The sequence below is a fragment of the Saccostrea cucullata genome, unplaced genomic scaffold (assembly GCF_032062105.1).
Source record: "Saccostrea cucullata isolate Sc308-1 unplaced genomic scaffold, CSIRO_AGI_Scuc_v1 ctg5338, whole genome shotgun sequence".
In the NCBI taxonomy this organism is placed as follows: domain Eukaryota; kingdom Metazoa; phylum Mollusca; class Bivalvia; order Ostreida; family Ostreidae; genus Saccostrea; species Saccostrea cuccullata.
Window position 1 is genome coordinate 5,198 of NW_026929478.1, and position 23,739 is coordinate 28,936.

At 34.8% G+C, this 23,739-nt stretch overlaps 2 protein-coding genes across 2 annotated transcripts; one reads left to right on the forward strand and one right to left on the reverse strand.

Annotated features, from left to right (window-relative positions):
- Positions 1-239: 239 nt before the first annotated feature.
- On the reverse strand, positions 240-6,129 carry LOC134280986 (uncharacterized; the record flags this gene model as incomplete). The annotated part of the gene is made up of 1 exon (XM_062763443.1): positions 240-6,129. A coding segment is annotated over exon 1 (5,890 nt), but the record flags the coding sequence as incomplete, so codon positions are not given.
- Positions 6,130-15,586: 9,457 nt separating this feature from the next.
- Positions 15,587-21,717, forward strand: LOC134280985 (E3 ubiquitin-protein ligase RNF216-like). The gene is made up of 5 exons (XM_062763442.1): positions 15,587-15,710; positions 16,529-16,661; positions 17,893-17,982; positions 18,327-18,390; positions 19,686-21,717. Exons 2-5 carry the CDS (start codon positions 16,539-16,541, stop codon positions 19,751-19,753), a joined length of 345 nt encoding a protein of 114 aa, XP_062619426.1. The 5' UTR covers positions 15,587-15,710; positions 16,529-16,538; the 3' UTR covers positions 19,754-21,717.
- Positions 21,718-23,739: the final 2,022 nt, after the last annotated feature.

Sequence of the window (23,739 nt, forward strand, 5' to 3'; positions counted from 1 at the left end):
CAAGTTAAAATCTCCCATTATGACAGTCTTTTCATCTTTGTCAACAAATGGAAGCAACCTGTTTTTCAAGGTATCGTAAAAAAGCTGAAGCGTACAAGAAGGTTGCTTATATATAACTACACACTGTATTGGATCAGTATTGGAAGGCATAACTGAAATAATGGAAAATTCAACAGATTTGGAAGTAAAAGAGTTGTATGAAACACACTGTAATTGATTTCTCAAATATATGACAATACCATGATGTGGTCTGCTCTGGGAAGAACTTGCATCATTCCTGAACATTGTAAAACCCTCTAAAGTAAAGTCTTCATCAGAATCTATTTCACAAAGCCAAGATTCAGCAATACCAATAACATCTGCAGCTAAAACACTTGGATCCGATTTTATATCAAGGAAGTGTTTGTGTAGAGATCTGGCATTGTTGAACAAAAATTTTATGTCTTTACATACTGAGTATAGAGGTGTATATGAGAGTTGCAATCTATTTTCTCTTAACCTGTCCACCTCTTTATCAACAGTTTCATCTTTTGAAAGACTTTTTTCATTGAAATCCAGAATGAACAGACCATCAAGTGACCTTACTCTTGAAAGTGCAACATAATGTATATGAGGAATTTTTCGCTGCCTTGTCTGTGCTAAGCTGATTACTGCCTTTGAAAGAGTTGCTCCTTGTGCTTTGTGGATTGTTTTTCCAGCGGAAGGTTGCAGTGGAAACTGAACTCTCTCATATGTCTTCCTGTTATAAACAAATGTTCTTTTAGCTTCGAATATGGGAGTCCATGCAGTATTAACATTTGTGCTAAACAAATGCCTGTATTGATGTCTTCTTGAAATACCTATATTTGAGTCAGCAAACAGTACCCATACTATGGCAGGTCTTAACTGTGATTCTTTGTATTCAATGTATTTCACAACACAGGAAGCACCATTTGTCAATCCATCCGTAACATCAAGATTTACTGATATGTCATATAGCATATCTACAGCAATAACCAAATTAGTTCTTAATTGTCCAGTAGATGCTGGGTTTTCAGGCAAGTTTTGAACTAGTTTCAATTTCACTGAAGCAGAAAGTTTTGTCTGTGATAACACATCTGTGTCTGCTCTTACATTTACTTTATTTGTAGAAAGGTTTTCTATAAGATTGTTATTAAAACAATCAACAAACTTGTTCTCAATAAACAGATGAGGTGCCTCCTTAGGATAGTCTTGAGAATCTTGCCTAATGAAACGTTGAGAAACGAGTTCTTTGTCTTCGTCTGTCATCTTGTTTTCACGAAGTCTATTTAACATTTCTGCAAATCTGAGGTCATCCTTTTGTCTCATAATTTCAGTAAGTTCAAGCATATAGAAATGTTCATGCCACAAATTCTTTGCTAAACTCTGACCAGGATTAGAAAGGTCTTTGAAAATCCACTTGTCTCCAACAGGTGGTAACTGATACAAATCACCTACAGCTATGATGCTAATACCACCAAAATCTTGTTTTCTCCCAGTAAGTTGTTGAAGTCTATCATTTATAAATGACAGCATATTATTTCCTACCATCGAAATTTCATCTATTATCACAACTGACAAATTCCGGTACTTTGTCCTAAATGAGTTCAGTTCATCTGCACTCATGTGCTGCTGAGTTTGATACATTTTTCTGTGAAATGCTGATGCAATAGTAGTCCCTTTGATGTTGTATGCAGCTTTGCCAGTGTGAGCACAAAGTAATATTCTGGTATCATCAGGGTTTTCACCTTCTTTTGAGTACAGTATTCTGTGTAATGTTTGAAAAATGGCATCAATAACCACTGATTTTCCTGCTCCTGCTCCACCAGTTAGAAAAGCATATAATGGTTCATCTCTGGTTTGAATCCAGTTTGTTACATGATTGTAAAATTCCCTCTGCTTAGTATTCAGGGATTGCAAAAGTTTATAATACTGCTCATCAGGAATGCGGACAGCACTCATTTCTGTTTCAGTTACTTTTGAGGACAAACCCAGGTCTGGACCTATATCAAAATCTCTATGTTGGACTGAATCAGGATCAAAATGAACAAATTCCTCAGATGGTTCAGAACCTATCTCTGCATCTTCTGCCTCAGCATGCTCTGTATTTGGAGCTACTGTCTCCATATTATCCAGATCTTCTTCAGCTTGAAGTCGAGCTTGTTCTAATTCATCAACAAAATGCTCATACTGCCTTTGTTTCAGTTGTATTATACATGCTTTTTGCTTGTAGTGCTGTTCATAAGTTTGATGACTACCAAGTAGGTCAGTATTCTCGTTTCTCCATGGCAGAAAAAGAAGAATTCTTTCTCTGTAATACTGTTCAGAATTTGTTTTTTGGCTGTAGCCTACATATCTAATAACTCGTTTGTTTTTTCGTCTTCTGATCTTAATCCCATTTTTCAAATGAACTAACACATCCTGATCAGTAAAAATATTTTCTTCAGAAGTATCTTCTGGGTTATCATCATTCACTTCCTCTTGTAAATCTTTTCTGATTTCTTTTGGGAAAGTCACTTCCAATTCAGAAACAACATCAGCTAAACACCAATTTTCTAGCTGTTTTGGTCTTCTTGCATATCTTTGTATCATACTATCTGCCTTAATATCAGTTGAATCCTTGGGTAACTCGTTCAATTCATCTTGATGTTTGAGTAAGAAAACTCGGTCTTCAGGTGGTGAAGTATTGATAAAAACAACCTCTCTACTTGCTTGTGTAAGTGGCATCTGCAGGATTAAGTAACTTGCTTCTTGTGCACTGACCTCAACAAAGTTTAAGAACTTGTTTCCAATATGTCGAACTTGTCGCTTAAGATCCATATTTCCTTCTGCTGCTTCTTGAGATGCCTTATCAAGCATTGCACTAATTCCTCTCTGAGATTTGCTGATATAAGCAACAATGTATGTGGCACATGCATAAGGATCAAGTACAAACTGAATATCTAAGTTAGCATTCCAAGCCTTCAACACTGTTGAGTTATAGTAATTCACTCTCATTTCAGATGGACTTCTCTTCAGAAACACTTTTGGGCCTTTCAAGGAAGCTCGAATACATTTTATATACTCATCTTCACACATTTCTACAACAGTCTCTAAGAAGGAATCATAGTCTAAACTGCAACCATCTTTGTAATCATTCATTTTCTTCTGAATATCAGAATATATCTTTCTATAATGTTCAACATCAACATCCAAGGGCTCAAGAAGCATGGTTTTGGGCAAAGGTGGCAAAGGAAATCCAAATCTGCATATAGACCTACCACCTTTTCTGCATGTTTTTGAGTGCTTATGTACTTGAAGATCGACAAACTGCTTCATTTCAGGATTATTTTCCTGCAAACCACATGTGACATACTTATCTACATATGTTTCAATCTCCTCATTGCTATTTTCTTTGTGCTTTGGAGCATCACTTGTCCATACCAGCATATGAATATGTGGCGAACCTCGGTTTTGGAATTCTACCCTTCGAAACACATCAGTGACAACACCTAGAGGATTGTGAGGACTCTTAAGAACGGTGTTGATGAAAAGTTGAACTCTGTTGTCAAAGAATCTAGCACATGTCACTGGATCTTGTTTAACTAGTTTTGATTTTTCACTCCAATTCAAATCCTCTAATTCTTCTTGTGACAGGATTTTTCCATCTAGAGTTGCCAATGTTTTAAGCAGATCTTGCCATCTGGTATCAGCTGATGAGAGAGAAATAAACCATGTTGGAAGACCCAACTGCCTTATCATGGCAAATACATCTTTCTTTTTAGATGAAAGATATGCAGGAGAATTTCGAAGTGTTCTGAAAATATAATACCCTTCATTTAATCTCACAATTTTTTCCGCAGAGGCTGGATTTAAAACTTGTTCTGCAGTGATTTTCTTACCGTCTGATTTACATCTTCTCAGTGCCAAGTTAACTTTGTCACTAACTTGCTTAATTTGAATTTTCTTTAATTTAAAAAAGATGTTAGGTACAGATTGTGCCGCTCGTCTATCCACACTGCGCAACTCCCATTTTGCGATATCACTGTAGTGTACTGGAACGTCTCTTTCTTCACTTTCAACTCTGCGATTACCACAAAATATTGTCGGAAAACAGAGATATTCAGCATCTTTGTCTGTAAATAAACTTATTGGTTTTTGGTTTTCTCCAGGGGCAAACACATAGAGTTTATTTGTATCAATATCTGCTTCATCTACAAGGGTATCAGAGTTGCCCTGAATGCAATCATCTGAGGAAACTTCACAAAAACCATCATCATTTCCTTCAGTCTCACGATCATCACTATCATTTGAAGATCCTATCAGTTCTTGTACTGTTTCCTCATTACTTTTTTCAATTTCATCTCTCCAAGAATGGTCTATCACTATACCTGAATTTTTATACAATTCACTATTTTTCATTAGCCATTCTAAAGCATTTATCACCACATTGGGACGAACATTTTCTGTGAAGCATGCAGATTTGTGGGATAATCTTTTCTTTAATTTCACAGCTATAGTCACGTGCTCATCTATTTGTCGTGGCAGGGCATTTACAGTTGGCTGAATATCAACTGGAACATTTACAACATTTCCTTTGACCGACATCTGCCCTCCTCTTGGTAACTCTCTTATTTGCATAAATGGTATCCGTTGTGATATCAACCTCTCTTCCAGTGGATGTAAATTTAAAGCATCGGGTTTGTCAGGCCATTTCATTCCATTTTTAACTGAAAGTCTTGGGATTTTTTCATCCTTCAGAGCTGAACAGCAAGTTAAACATAGCCATTCAATACCATCTACTGATCTAAACCCAGTACAAATACTCTTACTTTTAGTACTAAGATTAGTTGTATCTAGCTTCACAACACTTTTCCGAAACCAAGTCTGATGACAACATGTACACACATAAATTGGGCCAATTTTAACTTCTTCGTGGAATTTTTCTATGCATTCTTCCAAAGAATTACCATGACACTTTTTTTTCAATAATTTGTTTTCGTGATCTTTAAATTCTGTATCAAGCCTTTTTTTAGCTCTAGAAACTCTTTCATTTTCTCTTTCTTTTTCTCGGTTATTTCTTCTACTTTGCTGTTTAGATAGCCGTTCCTTCTCAAGCTGCTGTACATTGTCTCTTTTCCTTTTCTTTGCTTCCCTTTCTTTTAAACAAAATTCGGTATTTAGTCTTGCCTTCTTCCTACTTTTTAAGGCACTTTCTCTCTCCTTGAGCTTTGTCTCTTGATTTTCTCTGACATTTTTTTTTGAAGCTAGTTCTTTCTCTCTAAATTGTTCACTTTGCCTTGCCTTGTTCATACTTTTTAAGGTACTTTCTCTCTCCTTGAACTTTGTCTCTGGATTTTCTCTGACACTTTTTTTGGAAGCTAATTCTTTATCTTTAAATTCTTTACTTTGTCTTGCCTTCTTCATACTTTTTAAAGTACTTTCTCTCTCCTTGAACTTTGTCTCTGGATTTTCTCTAACACTTTGTTTGAGAGCAAGTTCTTTTAGTTTAAATTCATTACTTTGTCTTGTTTTGGTCATACATCTTAAGGTGCTTTCCCTGTCCTTCCGAGTTATTTCAGCGTTTTCCCTTCTTTTTCGCATATAATTTCTCATATATTCATTTCGGTTTTTTTGTGATGGTTCAGAGATATTATATTTTGTAGACATGCTTTCTTGGAACTCAAAGTACTTATCAATTAAAGAACGTCTTTCACTTCTTGAATTGGACTCACTTGTTTTTCGAGTTACAGACACTGGTTGAATCTCAAACTGGCTTATCATTGAAATATTACAACTCCGATAAAGTGCAAAAAGGTAGTCCACAAGTTGATCTTGATCACTAAAAGTGATTTTTACAGCTTTACCCTCTGCACATGAAAGACCATCTTGTCCGTGAGAATGTGAATCAAAAAATACAGGACAGCTCTTATCATCAAGATATATTGCAGAACAAATTCCTCCAACTATAATTAAGCCTTGATTGTATCTTGCAAAGAGCTGCTCAATGCCTTCCTTCAAATTTTTATTTTGACTTGAGTTATTCCAATCCATATGACTCACCGTTCCATAGATTTCTTCAAAATAGCAAATGTCATACTCATTACCATGCACAAAAACAGACTTAGGAAGTTCTTGAAATTGTAGCATTTTAGAAACAAATTGAACAGTTGACTGTAATTCTGCAACTCTGACTCTATACAAATCATCTCCTGCGAACAGCACTTCATCAAGTTCTGAAGAGGTAGATGCATTTTGCAAAATGATGGACATCAAAGCATTGCATGTACACTGAACTCCTCTAGAAAAGGCTGGAAATAAATAACTAGCTTGATTAATTGTTCCAAATAATTTTGTTCCAAGCAAATTTACACAATTCATAGAGCCCGAAGGCAAATTGGCAGTGTTCATAGCACCCGAAGGCAAATTCACAATGTTCATAGCGCCCGAAGGCAAATTGGCAGTGTTTGTAGCGCCCGAAGGCAAATTGGCAATGTTTGTAGCGCCCGAAGGCAAATTCACAATGTTCATAGCGCCCGAAGGCAAATTTGCAGTGTTTGTAGCGCCCGAAGGCAAATTCACAATGTTCATAGCACCCGAAGGCAAATCATGTACTCTTTTTAAGGAGGCAGTATCCCCCCGGTCTTTAGTACTAATTTTTACGTGGCTAGTATCGACGAGTCTCAAAGGTCCGTCATCTGTTATGTTAATCGTTGGGTCTTTGGTACTATTTTTTACGTGGCTAGTATCCACGAGTCTATTGTCACTGCTGGCACGGCTCTGGTTCCCCATCTTCGCCAAGGCCACCCTCCAATTCTTCTTGCGCGGCATTACAAAGTTTCTGCAAAATACATACAACAATACAACATATGTAAATATCAGGCCCAAGAATTATGAAACAGACTTAAACTTAAGTCAAATTTTCAGTCGCCTGGAAAATGTTTATATCAGTTATTGGATTTATCTCTGAATTAGCAGAAAACACTTTTTGGAAAACAATGAGGAGAAAAATTTTGATTTTGATAAGAAGTGCATCACTTCTACAATCTTTAAATACAACATAAAGATTTTGACTTAAGCTTAAGGTCAAGATGTAGTAAATGACTTCAGACTATATTTTGGTGCAATATCCATTCTGAAGTCATAATAAATTTCAACTTTCTTATTTCTGTTCTTTATGGCTTTAGCAGAGTTATGTAGAAACTAGAAATATGTCCATAGGACATGAATGCCCCGACTAGTGTATATTAGTTATGCAACATGAAAATTTGTGCATTAGTGTATGAAGTTTTATGAAAATATCTTAACAGTTTCTCTGAATTGAAATAAAAAAAATTGGATACAGATGATAAATTCACACTAAATTATGGTGAAATACATGCTTAGATAAAAATATCTGAAAGTTTCTTTAAAACTAAGCAATACAAAATTAAAGAAAAGGGAGGTCAATGTCACAGGAAAGTGCATGGTCAAATGTGTGTGATGTAGTTGAATACTACCTCCCACTAATACATATTAGCAAATTAAAGTATGTTTGATAAAATTATCTTTCATGGTCTATTCTAAACTGTTCTAAATACTTATCTAAGAAAAGAGAGGTCAAGGGAAAGGTCAAAAAATGTTGATGCATTAGTAGTATGTATCAACATATGAAGTTTGCTAACACAATCTTTAATGGTATCTTTAAGACTAAGCTTATCACTAATTTAAGAAAATTGAGGTCAAGGTAAAAGGATAAGTCAACGTCAATAATAAAAATTTGATGTATTTGAATAGCTAACATCAGTATGTATCAATATTTGAAGTTTGATCACACTATCTTGAATGGTATCTTTAAAACTGAGCTAAACACTAATTTTAGAAAAGTGAGGTCAAGGACAAAGGAAAGATCAAGGTAAAACAAGATGTGTTTGTGAAACACTATGCGCCCGGCGGCAACAAAGTTAAAAAAAATCTATTTTTAGCATATTGGTCAAAGGCAAGGTCACAAGGTCATTGACCTTGGTGTCGTTTGAAAGAAATTAATCGGTGGAGTATGCATACCAAATATGAATTTCCTATCGCCTATGGTTCAAAAGTTATGACAAACAGTGGAAAAAACTATTTTTAGCATATAGGTCAGTCAAGGTCACAAGGTCATTGACCTTGATGTCATTTGAAAGGACTTTATTAGTGGAGTATGCATACCAAATATGAAGTCTGTATCTCTTATGGTTCAAAAGTTATGGCGAAGGTTAAAGTTGACAACAGACAGACAAACAGATAAACAGACAGGACAAAAACAATATGCGCCCGGGATCTAGCGATCCGGGCAGATAAAAAAGTTGATGCAGTTGCATAGTTCTCAACAATATCTCTCAGCATATGTTTGATAAAAATATCTTGAATAATTTCTTTGAAACTTGGCTTTGAAATGAACTCGACACCAAGTGTGACGGAAGGACAGATGGAAAGACGGACAAACACTTATGCCTTAGCCATATTCATGGTGGGGCATAAATTAGGGTATTTCATGACATTCTATTTGAAATCATATAAAAAGTAATCCCGATTTCTATAATATTAAATTCGATATTATTAAAAAGAAGAGGCCATGAGCTAACAAATAAATTACTGTTTTCTGAGAGACGGTAGGCAATTTAAATACATTTCCTTTGTCCATCATGAAATTAAATTATCCCAAATTTATGACTAGTTTTTAATTTTTAAAAAAAAATAAAAATGGCAGTTTAAAATATAGTTTTTCGTCATGTTTACCTCCAGATTATGCCCCAAAAGACCTTATTTGACCAAGCATAAGTTGCTAAGTTGTAAACTAAAAGTATCAGTAAAGCTATAATAATTTCTCAAATTTCATAAAGCTATAGGCATTCTTCATTTACTAGATCTTGACCTTAAGATTTTTTATCAATCTAATTAAAATTAGATAATCTGAATCCGCTACTGCTTCTCTAACATCTAATAACATCCTATCCGGGGTCACTTCAGAGCGACCTTTCAATTACAAATAAACACAACAAGAAATCTGTGAGCCAATGCTCACTAGTAATACCTCTGCTCTAATGCGATTATGTTAATATACACAAGTTTAATTACTGGCAAATGCACAGAAAACTAAAAAGTTGACATCAGATTCACACCAAAATGAATCCCACCATATGGTATGTCTCAACAAAGAGTGTACTAAAATTTCAAGCATCTGCGGTGAGTATTTGCTGAGAAAACTGCAACGAAAATCTGTTATTATGAAACAGACAGACACACAGACAAACAGGAAGTTGACACCGGATTTGAACAAAAATGTATCCCACCATATTGCATGCCTTAGAGAGAATAGTGTTAAAATTTCAAGCATCTGCGATGAGTAGTTGCTGATTAAACCGTGACTAAAAATTTGTTATGTATGAGACAGACAGACACACAAACAAACAGGAAGTTGACATCGGATTTGATTAAAAATGTATCCCAACATAAAACATGCCTCGGAGAAGACCAACTTAAAATTTTGAGCATCTGCGATGAGTAGTTGCTAAGAAAACTGTGATGAAAATTTGTTACGGACAGACAGACAGACACACAAGGGTTAAACATTATACCCCTCTCTCCTTTGGAGCTCGAGTATAAGGTCAATCACATTCAAACTTCGGTAAACATTGACAATTCTAAATAAATAAGTTCCATGGCTACATATTCATTATTGATCATGTTGATAATGATACTGTGTTACTTTGAATTAAAGCAATTTTGGTATAAATTTAATGTTTAGTCCACCAGTCTGGGATCCTTATGTGAATAACGCAAACGAAAAAGGACAAAATGTACAAGATATCCAGCATAACACATGCATACATACCATAACTTTTGCAATGCTTATTTTGTCAACTCCAAAATTCCTCGGGCATATAGATTTGACAGTAAAAAGAGGAAACTCATCCGAACTATAAGCTAAGATTTTGGAGGCAACGAATTCATTGGCCAATCAAAAGGCTGTGCTGATGTGACCCCAAATGGAATGTTGTTAAGATGTTTGAGAAGCAGTAGCAGATTTGAAATATCTAATTAGATTGGATGCTTCATTATCCCAGGACCTATTCTTCTGATTAGATTTCTTACTTACCACTTGTTGATTAAGCTAAATACATGCACTATATAAAAATTCACAAAAGGTTTCTTTCAACAAAACTTGCAATGGTCATTTAACTCCAGGCTGAAATCTCTTATAAATATATTGAACCGTAACATGCAATTTGTTCTCTCAAACTGCATTTTAGGAATACTTTTAAATCAGTTATAAATCAAAAACCTTGACAAAAGTTTCTCAAAGTAAGGCAAATCTTGCAACTCTGGGGGTAGGGGGTGGGGGGTAAGTGTGTATCCAAAAATCAATATCCATGCAAGTTTAGTTTGAATAGGACTTATAGTTACTGGAAAATAGACCAGCACCAAAAACTTTAACCTGCTCAATTACCGAATCTGGAAAATATAGGTCAAAACCAGCATCCAAAGCAGAATGTTCTAGTGCTAATTGTAACGAGAACCGTTAAGATGTTCCCCAAACGATCCTCAAGTCCCTTTTGTTGCCTTATTCCCTTTATGATTCATTTCCTTTAAGCTTCATTAAATAAGACAAACTCAATTCATTTTAAACATCAAGATCTTTTCCCCGAGTGTATTGCAATTTTTAGAACTGCACGCATGTGCAGGTGATGCATATATTTCCATATGACCACATTATCTTGTCTACACTTTTAATATATTTCAAAGAATCGAGTATAATAGCATTTAATCAAAATGTATAAAAGTTACGGCTCAATCAACTATATTGGTCCCATTAGAATCAAATGCGTGTGCACGTGCATGCATGTGTGTAATGACTATATCAATCTGTCTATTTTAATATTCCTGGTACTAACAAATATCAATGCATTTATTCAAAAAAATATTCAAAATGCGCTAAAATTTGTCATTTAACGCATTGCATGAGCGTGCATGTGCATGCTAACTATATCTTCCTGTGGGAATTCATTATGTCTAATTTTTGTTCTAAATTTCATCCCGCTTTGTTGACAACTAAGAGTTATAGTAGTTTTAGCCAATTGTGCATGTGGATGCACATCATTTCTTGAACATTTTAATATATCATATTATAGTTAATATTTGACTTTGTTTTAAAATTCTGTTTTTTGTCAAGAAACAAAAAAGATATTGAGTCTTTTGTTTCAGCCAATCAGAGCAAATTGCACGTGCATGCTTGTGGGTTCTTGCTATATTTACCATGTCATCTTATCTACACTACTAATATATCCTTACATAATGAGTTTCAAAGCAGTTAAAAAAATATTATATAAACGTTATGGCTATATTAAGTATATTGGTCATTTCACATGGTGTATGTGCATGCTCTTGCTAGCATGTGTGCGAAAAATGACCTTCGTTCCGCAAATCTACATCGGATGCCTACTTACCCTAGACAGGTTTTACCTCAATTGGACGAGTAGTTAAGGAGATCATTAACAGACAAATAAGTACCCAGGAAGAAGAAAAATAATAATAGTAAGAAAAAGAGTCAAAACAATATGTTCTCCAACTTAAGAATCGTTTGGGAAATATAATAGTGTACATCCCTTGTTGTTAATGCTCACTGTAATGGCGACTTAACAGTGTGTACCAAATAGCTACCTTTATATTTCCGGTAAAATAAAGAATGGCAAGTGGTGCTAATCAGTGACTATACTTAACTATACTTAGCAAATTGTGTTTCAATTTAAAAAAAAAAAAAACAGGAATCTAAGAAGGGTACCTGATATATAAAGGTAAATTAATGAACAAACATATATTTTAATAAATCTACATTCGATATTGCAGAAATAATTTTATTTTCATCTTTACATCAGGTTTTTCAGACACATTAAGTCTGTTTGTATGTAAACACATTCAAAATGCTAAAACTTGGAGCATGAATTTTAAACCTCTGATGATTTTAATTTTATAGGATCCTTAATTAAATAAAAAATTATCACTGCATTGAAGTGTAATTTTGTGCACATCCTGAGAAGAATATTAATTCAAAGACAAAAGTATGATATGGGTAGCTAAAATAAAATAAAGCGGCTTCACATAGGTAAATAAAACTAAGTAGGTAATTTAAGCTACATAGCTAGATTTAGCGATTGTACCAGACCTGATGTAGTTGAATCCACACTTTTCAAAAGTTATGTCCCTTTGCTGCCATCTTTGGGGATAGAGCCATAGAATCCTCACAGCAGCCTTTGTAGTTTTCAGGTTTGTAACTATGTCATTCGACTTGAATAAAAATTGCTGCATATTTACTAATTGTCCCATATTCGGACTACCCACACGTCCAAAGAAAACATTCAATACACAGTGAATACAAATGTTTGGTAGCATAAAGAGGAGAAATGTTGCTTCTTTCCCTTTTGGTTGACCCTACAAAGGGACATAACTTTTGTAAAGTGTGGATTGGACTATGTTCCACAAACAAAACCACTAAACCAGAATCACATCTTTATTACCTACTAATATTGTAGATATAACTGATGTAATTCCAAGTTAATATTCATTGGGTCTATTTTGAAATCATTACGCTTCGTGATTTTTTTTTTTTTTTTTTTTTTTTGCTGTAGGAAGTACAGCGGCTGTCACTGCAATTCGTCTAGAGATAATTCGAACGAAAAATTTCATCATATTTTATGTTTTAACTAAGGTATATTTTCCATACATATAGAAAAAAAAACAGCATATTAAACACCTAATAAATATATTTTATTAATACATATATAATGCAGCTGCAGGCGACAACATTTAAAACGCTCGAACAACCTTTCATCGTACGATGTGATCATGTCGCCTTTGTACAACGCGGGAGAAGTAATACGCCAATAAAACCTCAGATTACACGATGTATTCGTAAAACCACGTTATATTCCGTAAACCGTTTAAACTCATAAATATCAACATTCATACCCACCGTTCGCTATGTAAAACTTTAGACCTAAAATAAAACGAAGATTCTTTTTTCTTCGTGTGCACTCTGGTCCAAAATGGCGTCTTACTCTCCAAACCAAACAAATAGTCGAGTGCGCATGCGTAAATATTAAAGCGTGTACAGTAGGCAAATATATTCCCGGATATATCTAAAATAATTTTTTTTTTGTTTTGCAATACAAAACAATTTAAAATGTCTCTTTTCTCATGCACATTAATTTATTAATACATTGTTTAAAACATAAAGTTGACACAAACCTTTCTTGCATCAGTTGCATGTGATTTGGTCCATCAGAAGATCTTTTAAGTTATTATGCATTTTACATTACAACCAACTTAGCCCCATACTCCAAACAGACCCCTGAGCCCAGGGGTGATGATGAATTTCACAATTTTGGAAGAGGCAACCATATTCAACTTAACTGGGCACTTGGTTATATGTTATTTAATGCCAAAGTGCACAAAAAAAACTTCAAAGAAATAATGCATTTTCACTATATTATCTATTTAGCCCCGCCCTAGCACAAGAACCCCTGACCCTAGGGCCATGAATTTCACAATTTTGGTAGAGGACTCAATGCTGATTACAATCATACAAACAGTTTGACTGCTTGATGTCCAGGAGTAAAGAAGAAGATTTTTAAAGATTGCACTGATTTTAGTGGTTTTGGCCCCACCCCCCAGCCCCCAGGGGGGCAGGGACCATGAAATTCACAATTTTTGTTCCCCTTCAACCATAGATGCTATATGCCAAAATTGGTTGAAATTGGTTCAGCAGTTTCAGAGAAGAAGCTGAAAATGTTCAAATGTTAACGCACGACGCACGACGAACGACGACAGACGAAAACGGATAGCAATAGGTCACCTGAGTTTACTCAGGTGACCTAATAAACTAACTAAGTGCATAGTTATGATGAGCAAGAGTGCTTCTACCAAAATTATGAATTTTATGGCCCCTAGGGTCAGGGGTTCTGGTGTTAGGGCGGGGCTCTGTAGATTATATAGTGAAAATACATGAATTCTTTGAAAATCTTCTTCTCTGCTCCTGCGTATTAAATAAACCAGCTAAGTGCATAGTTATGATGAGCAAGAGTGTCTCTACCAAAATTGTGAATTTTATGGCCCCAGGGTCAGGGGTTTTGGTGTTAGGGTGGGGCTCTATAGATTATATAGTGAAAATACATGAATTCTTTGAAAAAAATTCTTTTCTGCTCCTAGGAATGAAATAAATTAATTACATACCTAGTTATGATGAGCAAGAATACCTCTTCCAAAATTTTGATTTTATGGCCCTAGGGTCAGGGGTTCTAGTGATAGGGTGGGGCTCTATTGATTATATAGTGAAAATACATTAAATCTTTGAAAATATTCCTCTCTGCTCCTGGGTATTAAGCAGATGAACTACCTATATAGTTATGATGAGCAAGGGCGCTAATCTTCCAGAATTGTGAATTTCAAGCCCCTAGGGTCAGGGGTACCATGGGGGGGGGGGGGCTGTACTTATATACTGAAACTGGATGAATTGTTTGAAATATGCTCCTTGGTATTAATCAAATATTTTTGAAAAGCAATGGTGCCTTTTCAAAAATTGTGCAATGTGTGTATCTAGGCTTAAGGGTCAGGGGTTCATGTGTGATAGGGGCATTACTGATTATTGCTGAATATTACTGATTACTTGAAATGCATTTTTTGTTCCCCTACCCTGCCTATTGGTATTAAGTAAACAAACTAAGCAACTGCTAAGTATATTGTTATGATGATCAGTGGTGCCTCTTTCAAAATTGTGAATAGCATAGCATCTGGCTTAAAACATGAATCAAATTCAATCACTGGAAAGTTGTTGCATAATGCTCAGGTGACCTATAAGGCCCATGGGCCTCTTGTTTAAAAACAGGCAAGCTGTTTTCATGATTGCAATGAACAGCTATCTTTCAGAAAACAAATTGAAAATCATGACCTTAGTGTTAAGGATAAGGTCGTAGAGTGAGGATAAGTTGGTCATGTATATGGAAGGTTTTTAAACCTCTGAAACTCTTCTTTACTCCTGAACTTCTAGCATGCATATTGTTTGCATACACTTGTGAAATTCATCTCTTCTTTGTCCAAAGTTTAGGCTCCAGGAAAGTTAAGTAGTTCATCAAAGATGAGTATTTCTTCTAAATACTGTTTACAGGATTATTTTTGCCCTGTGTTATTTCCCCCTTTTGCACTTGCCAACAATTTTGCTCTGTTTAAAATTCATCCAGTCATAGTTCTGTTAAAGAAATTATGCTGTGTTCTTTGAATTGGTGCCATTTGAGAGGGTGAAAGGGGCAAAAATAAAATGGGCAAAAACTTTTTCCCTGTATACACTACTCTTAGGCATCAATGCATCAGACAAATAATGCATTTAAAAGATTTATTAAAAGATGGTGTTTTGCACCAGAGTAGAAAAGCATATTAATGCACAGTTTCACATTGCAAGTGCTAAATAAAGCATATGTGTTGATAAGCACATGATACTCTGGCAACGATGGGACTTCACTTTAAGTATGATTTACTGTATCAATCAAAATGAATTATTTCAGTATTCAAGATTGGTACTTGATGTAAGTATCCAATTTTATATTATGCAGATTTGTTTTCCAGGAGACCTGTAGATATTGTAAAGAAGACTGGAAGGAACATTTTGGGAAGCGATGTGAAGAAATTGAAAAGAAGGATGAAGTTAGTCTACGAATTAAATTGTAAGTGGTTGGAGATAGCAATCTGATAGGGGGCCATCTTAATATGGAGGTATTCTGTAGTAATCACTGTGTCTATATGATGGCACTAAGCACCATTTTCTGACCGAATTATCTAACATGTATGTTGAGCTAGCTTTAATGTTTGTTCAACATTGTAGCTGCTAGGAAATACAATTTATGCTTTTTGGAACCAATGTCAGCCACTCGTGTAAAAAAGAATCATTAGGTGAAGGAAATTCAATCAAAGGGCCATGTCCTTTTATTGTATTGCATATGAAGATTTAAGATTCATAAAACTCAGGAGCAAGTTCTAAATAACTGACCCCTTAAAGAGGTGGCATGTTATTAGTTATCCAGGTTCAATCAAGGGTGTACGAGGATTTACCCCAAGTTTTATTCCATACACCCTGAGGCCGAAGGCCGAAGGGTGTATGAAATACAACCCGGGGTAAATCCCCGTACACCCTTGATGAACCTGGATAACGAATTTATGTCCTTTGTACCCATAAAAATGGTTTGTAAACATCAGAGTGTGTCTCAATCTATCGATTAAAGATAACTACGTACCTTGTGACGTCATGTTATTTCGTCTTTATCATAGAGAATGTTTGCATTATGATGTCATGTTTTATTTACACCCGGCTCAAGTCGGGTGCATGGATATTTACACCCGACTTTGTAACCAATCAAAGCTCGTGTTACAAGTTAGATAGGAAATAAATGTTTATATTTTCAAATAAATCTAAATTTATCAACCAAATTTTGTTTATTTAGATTTCTAATTCCATAAATGATGTCTTAAGTAATTTTTTTTACAGTGAGGAGAAGATGGCCATGGCCAAAATTCGAACCTGTCACCGATGTAAGGCTAAATTTATGAAGGAGGAGGGATGTAATAAGATGACCTGTAAATGCGGTGCTTCCATGTGTTATGTCTGTCGTAAACCGGATGTAAGTCTGGCAATTTTTAATTTAATTTTTTTTTGGAGGGGGAGATCTAGTACACCTAACAGTAGTTTTCTATAAAATAAAAATTCTGCACTAAAACTAAAGCGAGTTTTAGAAGTTCATCTTAATATAAAATAGATGATGTTGTTCAATGTATATTAAAATGACTGGTCTCAGTTTGAGTGCAGAATAGTATTTGTTATTTTGATGTATTTAAAATCAGCATTGTGGTGTCACCAAGGGCTTTGGTATGCTCTTTGTGTTTGTGAGGTCATGGTTGAATTCTTGTTCCTGGTGCAGCACAAATCTTTTAAGGCTTAACATAGCTAGTGGTTGTACTATCTATAGATAGAATCTGAAGTTCTTTGTCACATTGTGTGTTGGGCTGATCAAACACCCTTTCCTGTGGTGTAACCTATCTATAGGTAAAATCCTGACACTTCACGTCAGGAGACATAACTAGGAGTGAAGTATACATGAACATGATGAATTGGACACTGAATGATGTGCATCCTCATAAGTACTTAATAATGTAAAATTTTATTGTGCAATTAAGCAGCAAATATGACTTAATTTGGATCAAAAAATTTGTTCTATTGTCTGGTTTTCATAACCTTTTTGCTTTACAAGTCTGGAAAGATGAAAATAAAAACAGTGTTGTCTTTCTTAGATCTCCATCTAAATGTACTTAAACAAAAAAATTAACTGGAAACACATTGAATTAGATAAATAAATTGGCCTTTTTTAGTATTTTATCCATTTTAACATATGAATGATTGTAAATGGGTTTGTTTTATAAATTTAGAATTACATTGTTAAACTGTAGTGTATGCTAAATACAGATTTATACATGGGGAAAAATATTTTGCTTCCATTCACATAACATCAAAGACAAGCATTTGTATCATATTTCTAAAATTTGATGAAATACAGCAGTAATTAGAAAATAATTGGAGGAGAAATATTAAATCTTATCTTAATTCTAGCTTTTGTTGATGTAGCCAGACAGTTGCTACACTAATTTCAAGTGACATATCATTAGAGGCTTATAATGACAAAATCTCACACCATTAATTTATTGCCATAGAAAAGGACACATCATATCTCTTTCTGTAAATAAAATGCTTTCTAGGATAGAATGCATTTAGGCAAGTATTAGCCAAGTATTTTTATGTTTACATAGTTTTGTGACTTTTTATTGTTTGATGTTTTCCATGTTTGTGTTCATTATCAGATAAGCTACAAACACTTCTGTCAACATTTGAGAGAACCGAAGAAACCATGTGACAAGTGTAATGATTGCTTCTTGTGGAGTAAGGCAGAGGTAAGACACATGACTTAGTAAAGTCACATGACCCTAAAGTGATTAATAATACAGTCAGCCACCAAAATATTACATAATCATGATAATAGGTGGTTTTATGTAGTTTATTAAGATAAATTGCAAATCATTTGAAAAAGTAGTAAAAGGGGGCAAAAATGTGTTATTAGTAAAAACTTGAAAGATCATGTATTTCAATAAATAGATAAACAGGGGAAAATGACAAAAATAATCTGTCTTCTATCCAAAAAAAAAAATTATTAGTAGTTCTAGAAGAAATCCTAATTTTCAAATATTGATGGAAGTGGGCTAGGTTTGTTACATAAATATATGTTGGATTGTAACAGGAGGACGATGAGAGAGCAATAGCTGAGATTAGGAAGGAATGTGAAGTTCTCAGGATGGAGAAAGGTCAGATATACCAACAGCTTCATACTGTAAACCAACTTTTTTTCACGTGCGAGAAATATTCGTGAGTTTTGCGACCTACTTTAAGTCGCGAATATTAATCGCGGCGAACCATTCATTTGTATTTGTTTTTGTAGAAAATGTTTCCTTATTCGTGAAAATTAATGGCCGCGGATTGATTTCAAACTGACGAATCGCGAATAAAAGATGACGCGAATAATAGTTGGTTTTACAGTAATTATAAAGTCTATTAATTCATGTGTGTAAAATTTTAGCAAACCTGAGTAAAAGACTTCATAGGCTTTTATGATCAGAGAGTATCTGGAATCTGTATTTCATGTGTTTTATGTAAACTTTTTACACATATAACTTCTCCAGAAACCATAATGGGGAAAATCAATCAATCTTGCCACCAAACAGCCTTTGATGAAAGGGACTTCAAGTTTATTCAAATGAAGGACCACACTATTTAAAATGTAGATAATTTAGAAATAGTGAAAATTTGGTTGGGTCCTTCTGAAAAAAGAGTTTATAAGACCATTAACTGAAGAAAAGATTGATGTCAAAATGTGAAACTTGTGTGATATCTGCATTACATAGTGTAGATTTTCAAGTTTGTTAAAGTTAAGACCCCTAGTGATAGGAAAGGATTACGTGTTCAAAGTTCATATAGGAATATATGCTGGGTAAAAAAATCTTTCAAAATCCTCCTCGAAGAATCACACAGCCAGAGGAGTTGAACTTTATTTGAAAGCTTCACTACATAGTATACATCCAAGTTTGTTCAAATTATAATCGGATTTCTAGGGGTATGGTGAGGCCACAATGGATGATCAAAGTTTTTCATAGGAATTTTGAAGAAAAAATTCAATATTTTCTTCCAAAGAACAGCAAAACCATCAGTCATACTAGTATGGAAGCATTCTGATGTAGTGTAGATTTGTTTTTTCAGGTATGACCCCTAGGGGTAGGGTGGGTAAAAAATGAATGATCAAAGTTTTTAGTGTGCATATATTGGGAAAAATCTCAGCAAAACCAATTGTCATATTTATGTTTAGCATCTTCAGGTAGTGTAGATTCAAGTTTGTTCCAGTAATGACCCTGGGAAAAAATTGGGCCAAATTAAAAATTTTAAGTTTTACATAAAAATCTTGGTGGAAAATGATATGCTGATGCCCAAATCTTCAGGTGAGCATCATGGCTTATGGGCCTTTTCTGAAATCGGTTATTGAACATGTATTGAAAAGGTTGAATGTGACTATGGTTTAATCAACAAGTCATGTGCATATTTTTTCCAGGATTTTCATTGGATAGAGTCGTTGGAGCCCCTGATGAGCCTCCAGCCAAGAAAATGAAGGTCAAATGAGGGCCAATCAACTGTCAGAGAGTTCACAGCAGCTCCAGCCAATGCTGTGGAACATACTCATGTTGTGTTTGAACTTGTCATTGCATTAAATTGAACATGATGGTTGAATAAGATATTCATTGACAAATTAATTGAAAGTGTCTGTCCACTAAATCTGAAAAACAGTTCCAAGAGAGAATTTTGGTTTTAAAAATAATTCTGTTGAACAGTGATCGCTTTATTTGTTCCTCAGTATTTGATTTTTTTCTTGAGTTAATTGTTGATGTAAAATATTCTGACTAGACATTTAAGAACTCTTAATTCTTACAAGTGGCAATATTCAACAATAAGTGTTAACACAGGTTTTCTACAACCTGGGAGGTGCAAGCTTGCAATGACAAGGTTAAGTGGGTCAGTAAGATATTATATTAAATAACTCATAAACCTCATAAACCCACTGATTAACTGCTTGTAAGTGTAGCTGGACTTCCACTTGATGCAATATATAAATCTGGCTGGTAAAGTTGAAGGCCAAAGAGGCTTGAGCTTATGTGCAATCTTGATTTAGATGATTCATTTTTAGCTCACCTGAGTCAAAGGTGAGATTTTCTGATCCAAGTTTATCTGTTTACCTTGTAGTAATCATTACTGTAATGTGAACTATTCACGATTTTGTCTTCTTCTACAGAACTACTGGTCCAATTTCAACCACACTCTCCAAAAAGCAGGGTTAAGGGGATTCTATTTTTCTTTTCAAATCAAGAGTTATGTTTTATTTCAAGGGGAGAGAATTTTAGAATATTGATTATTTAGTAGGTTCATTTAAAATTTTCTTCTCAAGAATGAATTAGCCGGAAAAGATAAAACTTATGTGTAAGATTCCTGACAAAGACTTGAGTTAATTTGTTCAAATCAAGGCCCATAGAATTCAACTGTATAAATCCAAACTTAATGCAGATTTAAGTCTGTTTAAAAACTTCAGGATAAAGGGAAGGTGTGAAATTTTTGATAACAGCAGGGCGAAGGATATTTGTAAGAAAGCATTTGTAGATATTGCAGAATTAAGTTTGTTAAAATCTTGGCCCTCTGGGATAGGTTGGGTCAACATTTAGGGAATAGTAGGGCAACATTCCTATGGAAACATTTATGTGGAAAATATTTATATGAAAACATTCTAAAGTTGTATGAATTAATTTTTTTATCATTTATTTAAAATAATGGATCCTTTGTTGTCAGAGAAAAGAGCCAAAGCAATTGTTATCTTATTCTTGTTTACCTCATCTGCGAACATTGAAGCCATGTAGTCAAAATAATATTGAAGCATCCCCAAAAGTGTTCATTCATTATTCAGTTATATACATGTATATGTTATACCAAAATACTTTGAGGTGAGGATGAAACCACAATGTGGGATAAGAATTTTCTTTTAATTTGTTTAAAGATGAAATTTTCTTTTTTATTAAACCTTGAGATGAAAAACTGGTGGGCTAAGGTGACTCAGGTGAGCTTTGTGACCCAGGGGTCTTGTTTTCTAGTCATGTTGCTCTTTACCCATTCTTTGTTAATTGTGACTGGGGGTTAGGTGTATTTTTTATATCCAGTCCTTTGTTTTGTGACTGTTATTTCTTCCTGTTAAATTCTTATCAAATAAAGTTCCTCCTTTTTGGTGATAAAATCTAACTAGAAAAGAAGATTGCAGTGATTCCCAAATCTTATTAGCCAGAGAGTGATTGGATGATGAGCAAAATCAATGTTTGCTTGCTCTGACTTCATTACAGTTCTTTATGTGTTTTTCTCTATTGTTGGACAATCAAGAACATTACATTTAGGCACAGAAAAATTCGGAGGGAATGTTTTTTTTTTCTTTTTAAAAGAACTTTTTAGATTTTTAAAATATTCTATTAAAATATGAAAAATAATATTATTGTTCTCTTAACCTTGGTTGAAAAAATTTTCAGGATAAAATTTTGTTATCTGGGTATTATGAATTGGTTTAATATATCATTAAGAAGAATAACTTTTTTTTCCTCTAGACAGCATCTATGACTAGTGCTTTGAATAGTTAAAGATATGCAGTGCTTAAACTTTTACTTATTCTCCTCTCACATATGATGTCATTTCTTTGTTTATTCTGAGTTTGTTTTCCTAGTAAAATACATATATTTGAATCTGAACTGTTTGTTTTCCCTGTTTAGATTAGCTGGGTCATTCAGATGACCTTTTACCTTTTGCTTTCCCTTTTTAGCTCAACTCTACGATGGCAAGATGAGCTTATGCTATACCCCCAGCACTGGCATCCCAGTTCAAGTTTTAAGAGCAAGTCCAATCCCAATAAAACCTACCTAGATCAGACTTGCATGAGATGATGCATCTAGAGATGAACATTACCAGACTTGCTTTGGATGCTAGATCTGACCTACATTTTCCAGATGAATAACTAGGGATGATGTATCTAGAAGTGTAGACTTCCCTTTCTGCTTCAGGTGCTAATTTGACCTAGATTTTCCACATGAGTGAAGTTGAGCTTTTCTTAAAAAAGCAAATTAGTATGGATGATGTGTCTAGAGATGGACACTTCCAGACTTTGTTCGAATTTTACCTATATTTTCCAGATGAGTGAACAGGGTCAAGATTGTGAAGTAGCTTTATTATGTAGCCTCTAATGATTAAACTTGCATGGATGATGCACTTCAAGTCTTGCTTCAAATGCTGGAACTGACTCATGTTTTAGATTTAAAGAACATTCTTTTGAGCAGGTCCATTTCTAATTAGGTATTAGTCCAACTTAAAGCAAACTTGCATGGATATTTATCTTATGATGCACACAAGTTGGAAAAAAAGATGTAAATTTGCCTTACTTATGGACAACATTGGTGGAGGTGAGCTTCGCAAATTTGATTACAAGTTTATGTTTCAAACTCAATGAAACTGGTAAACCAATATCAGAGGAATCGCTATAAGATTGTGAATTTCATGGTCTCCATTAAATGTACATCTTTTAAGAGAAAGAAGGTGTTTAAGGCATGGACAATCCCCCCGCTCGGAGACAATATGTTTCTCAATTTTCAAAATTAATGCAAAATTTATTAGGGCCCTGCTCCAGCTATCCTCCATCCGAGATCTCTTGTCTGGAGCATATCCTCTCTCTCCTCGGCCCAATCTGGCTCATACTTAAACCACAGAGTGCCTTTGGGTAACCGGTGTGCAGTGACCTTGAACCATGTTTCAAGGTCAAGGTCATAGCAGAATTATATGAAAATCCTTGTTTGGAGCATATCTTCTCTCTCCTTGGCCCAATCTGGCTCATACTTCACCCACAGAGTGCATTTGTGTAACGGATGTGAGGTGACCTTGAACCATGTTTCTAGATTAAAGGTCAAGGTCATAGCAGAATTATATGAAGAATCCTTGTTCGGAGCATATTTCTCTCCTATTAGTCCAATGTTGCTCATACTTCACTCACAGAGTGCCTTTGGTCAGTGAATGTGCAGTGACCTTGAACAAAAATTCAAGGTCAAGGGTCAAGGTCAAAAATAGCCTTTCTGAATAAATTTTTATCTGGAGCATACATGTATTTTCACTTTCCTTGGACTAATCGGGCCTATACTCACAAACAGAGTGCCTTTGGGTAAAGGATGTGCAGTGACCTTGAACCATGTTTCTAGGTCAGAGGTTAAGGTCATAGCAAAATTATATGAAAAATCCTTGTTCTGAGCATATCTTCTCTCCCCTTGGTCCAATTAGGCCCATACTTCACTCACAGAGTGCATTTGGGTAAAGTGTGTGCAGTGACCTTGAACCTTTTTTCTAGGTCAAAGGTTAAGACCATAGGAGAATTATGTGAATCTCCTATTAGTCCAGTGTTGCTCATACTTCACTCACAGAATGCCTTTGGTCAGTGAATGTGCAGTGACCTTGAACAAAATTTCTAGGTCAAGGTAAAAAATACCCTCTCTTTTTAAAGTCTTTGTTCGCTGCATAATTTCTTTCCCTTAAGTCCACTCAGT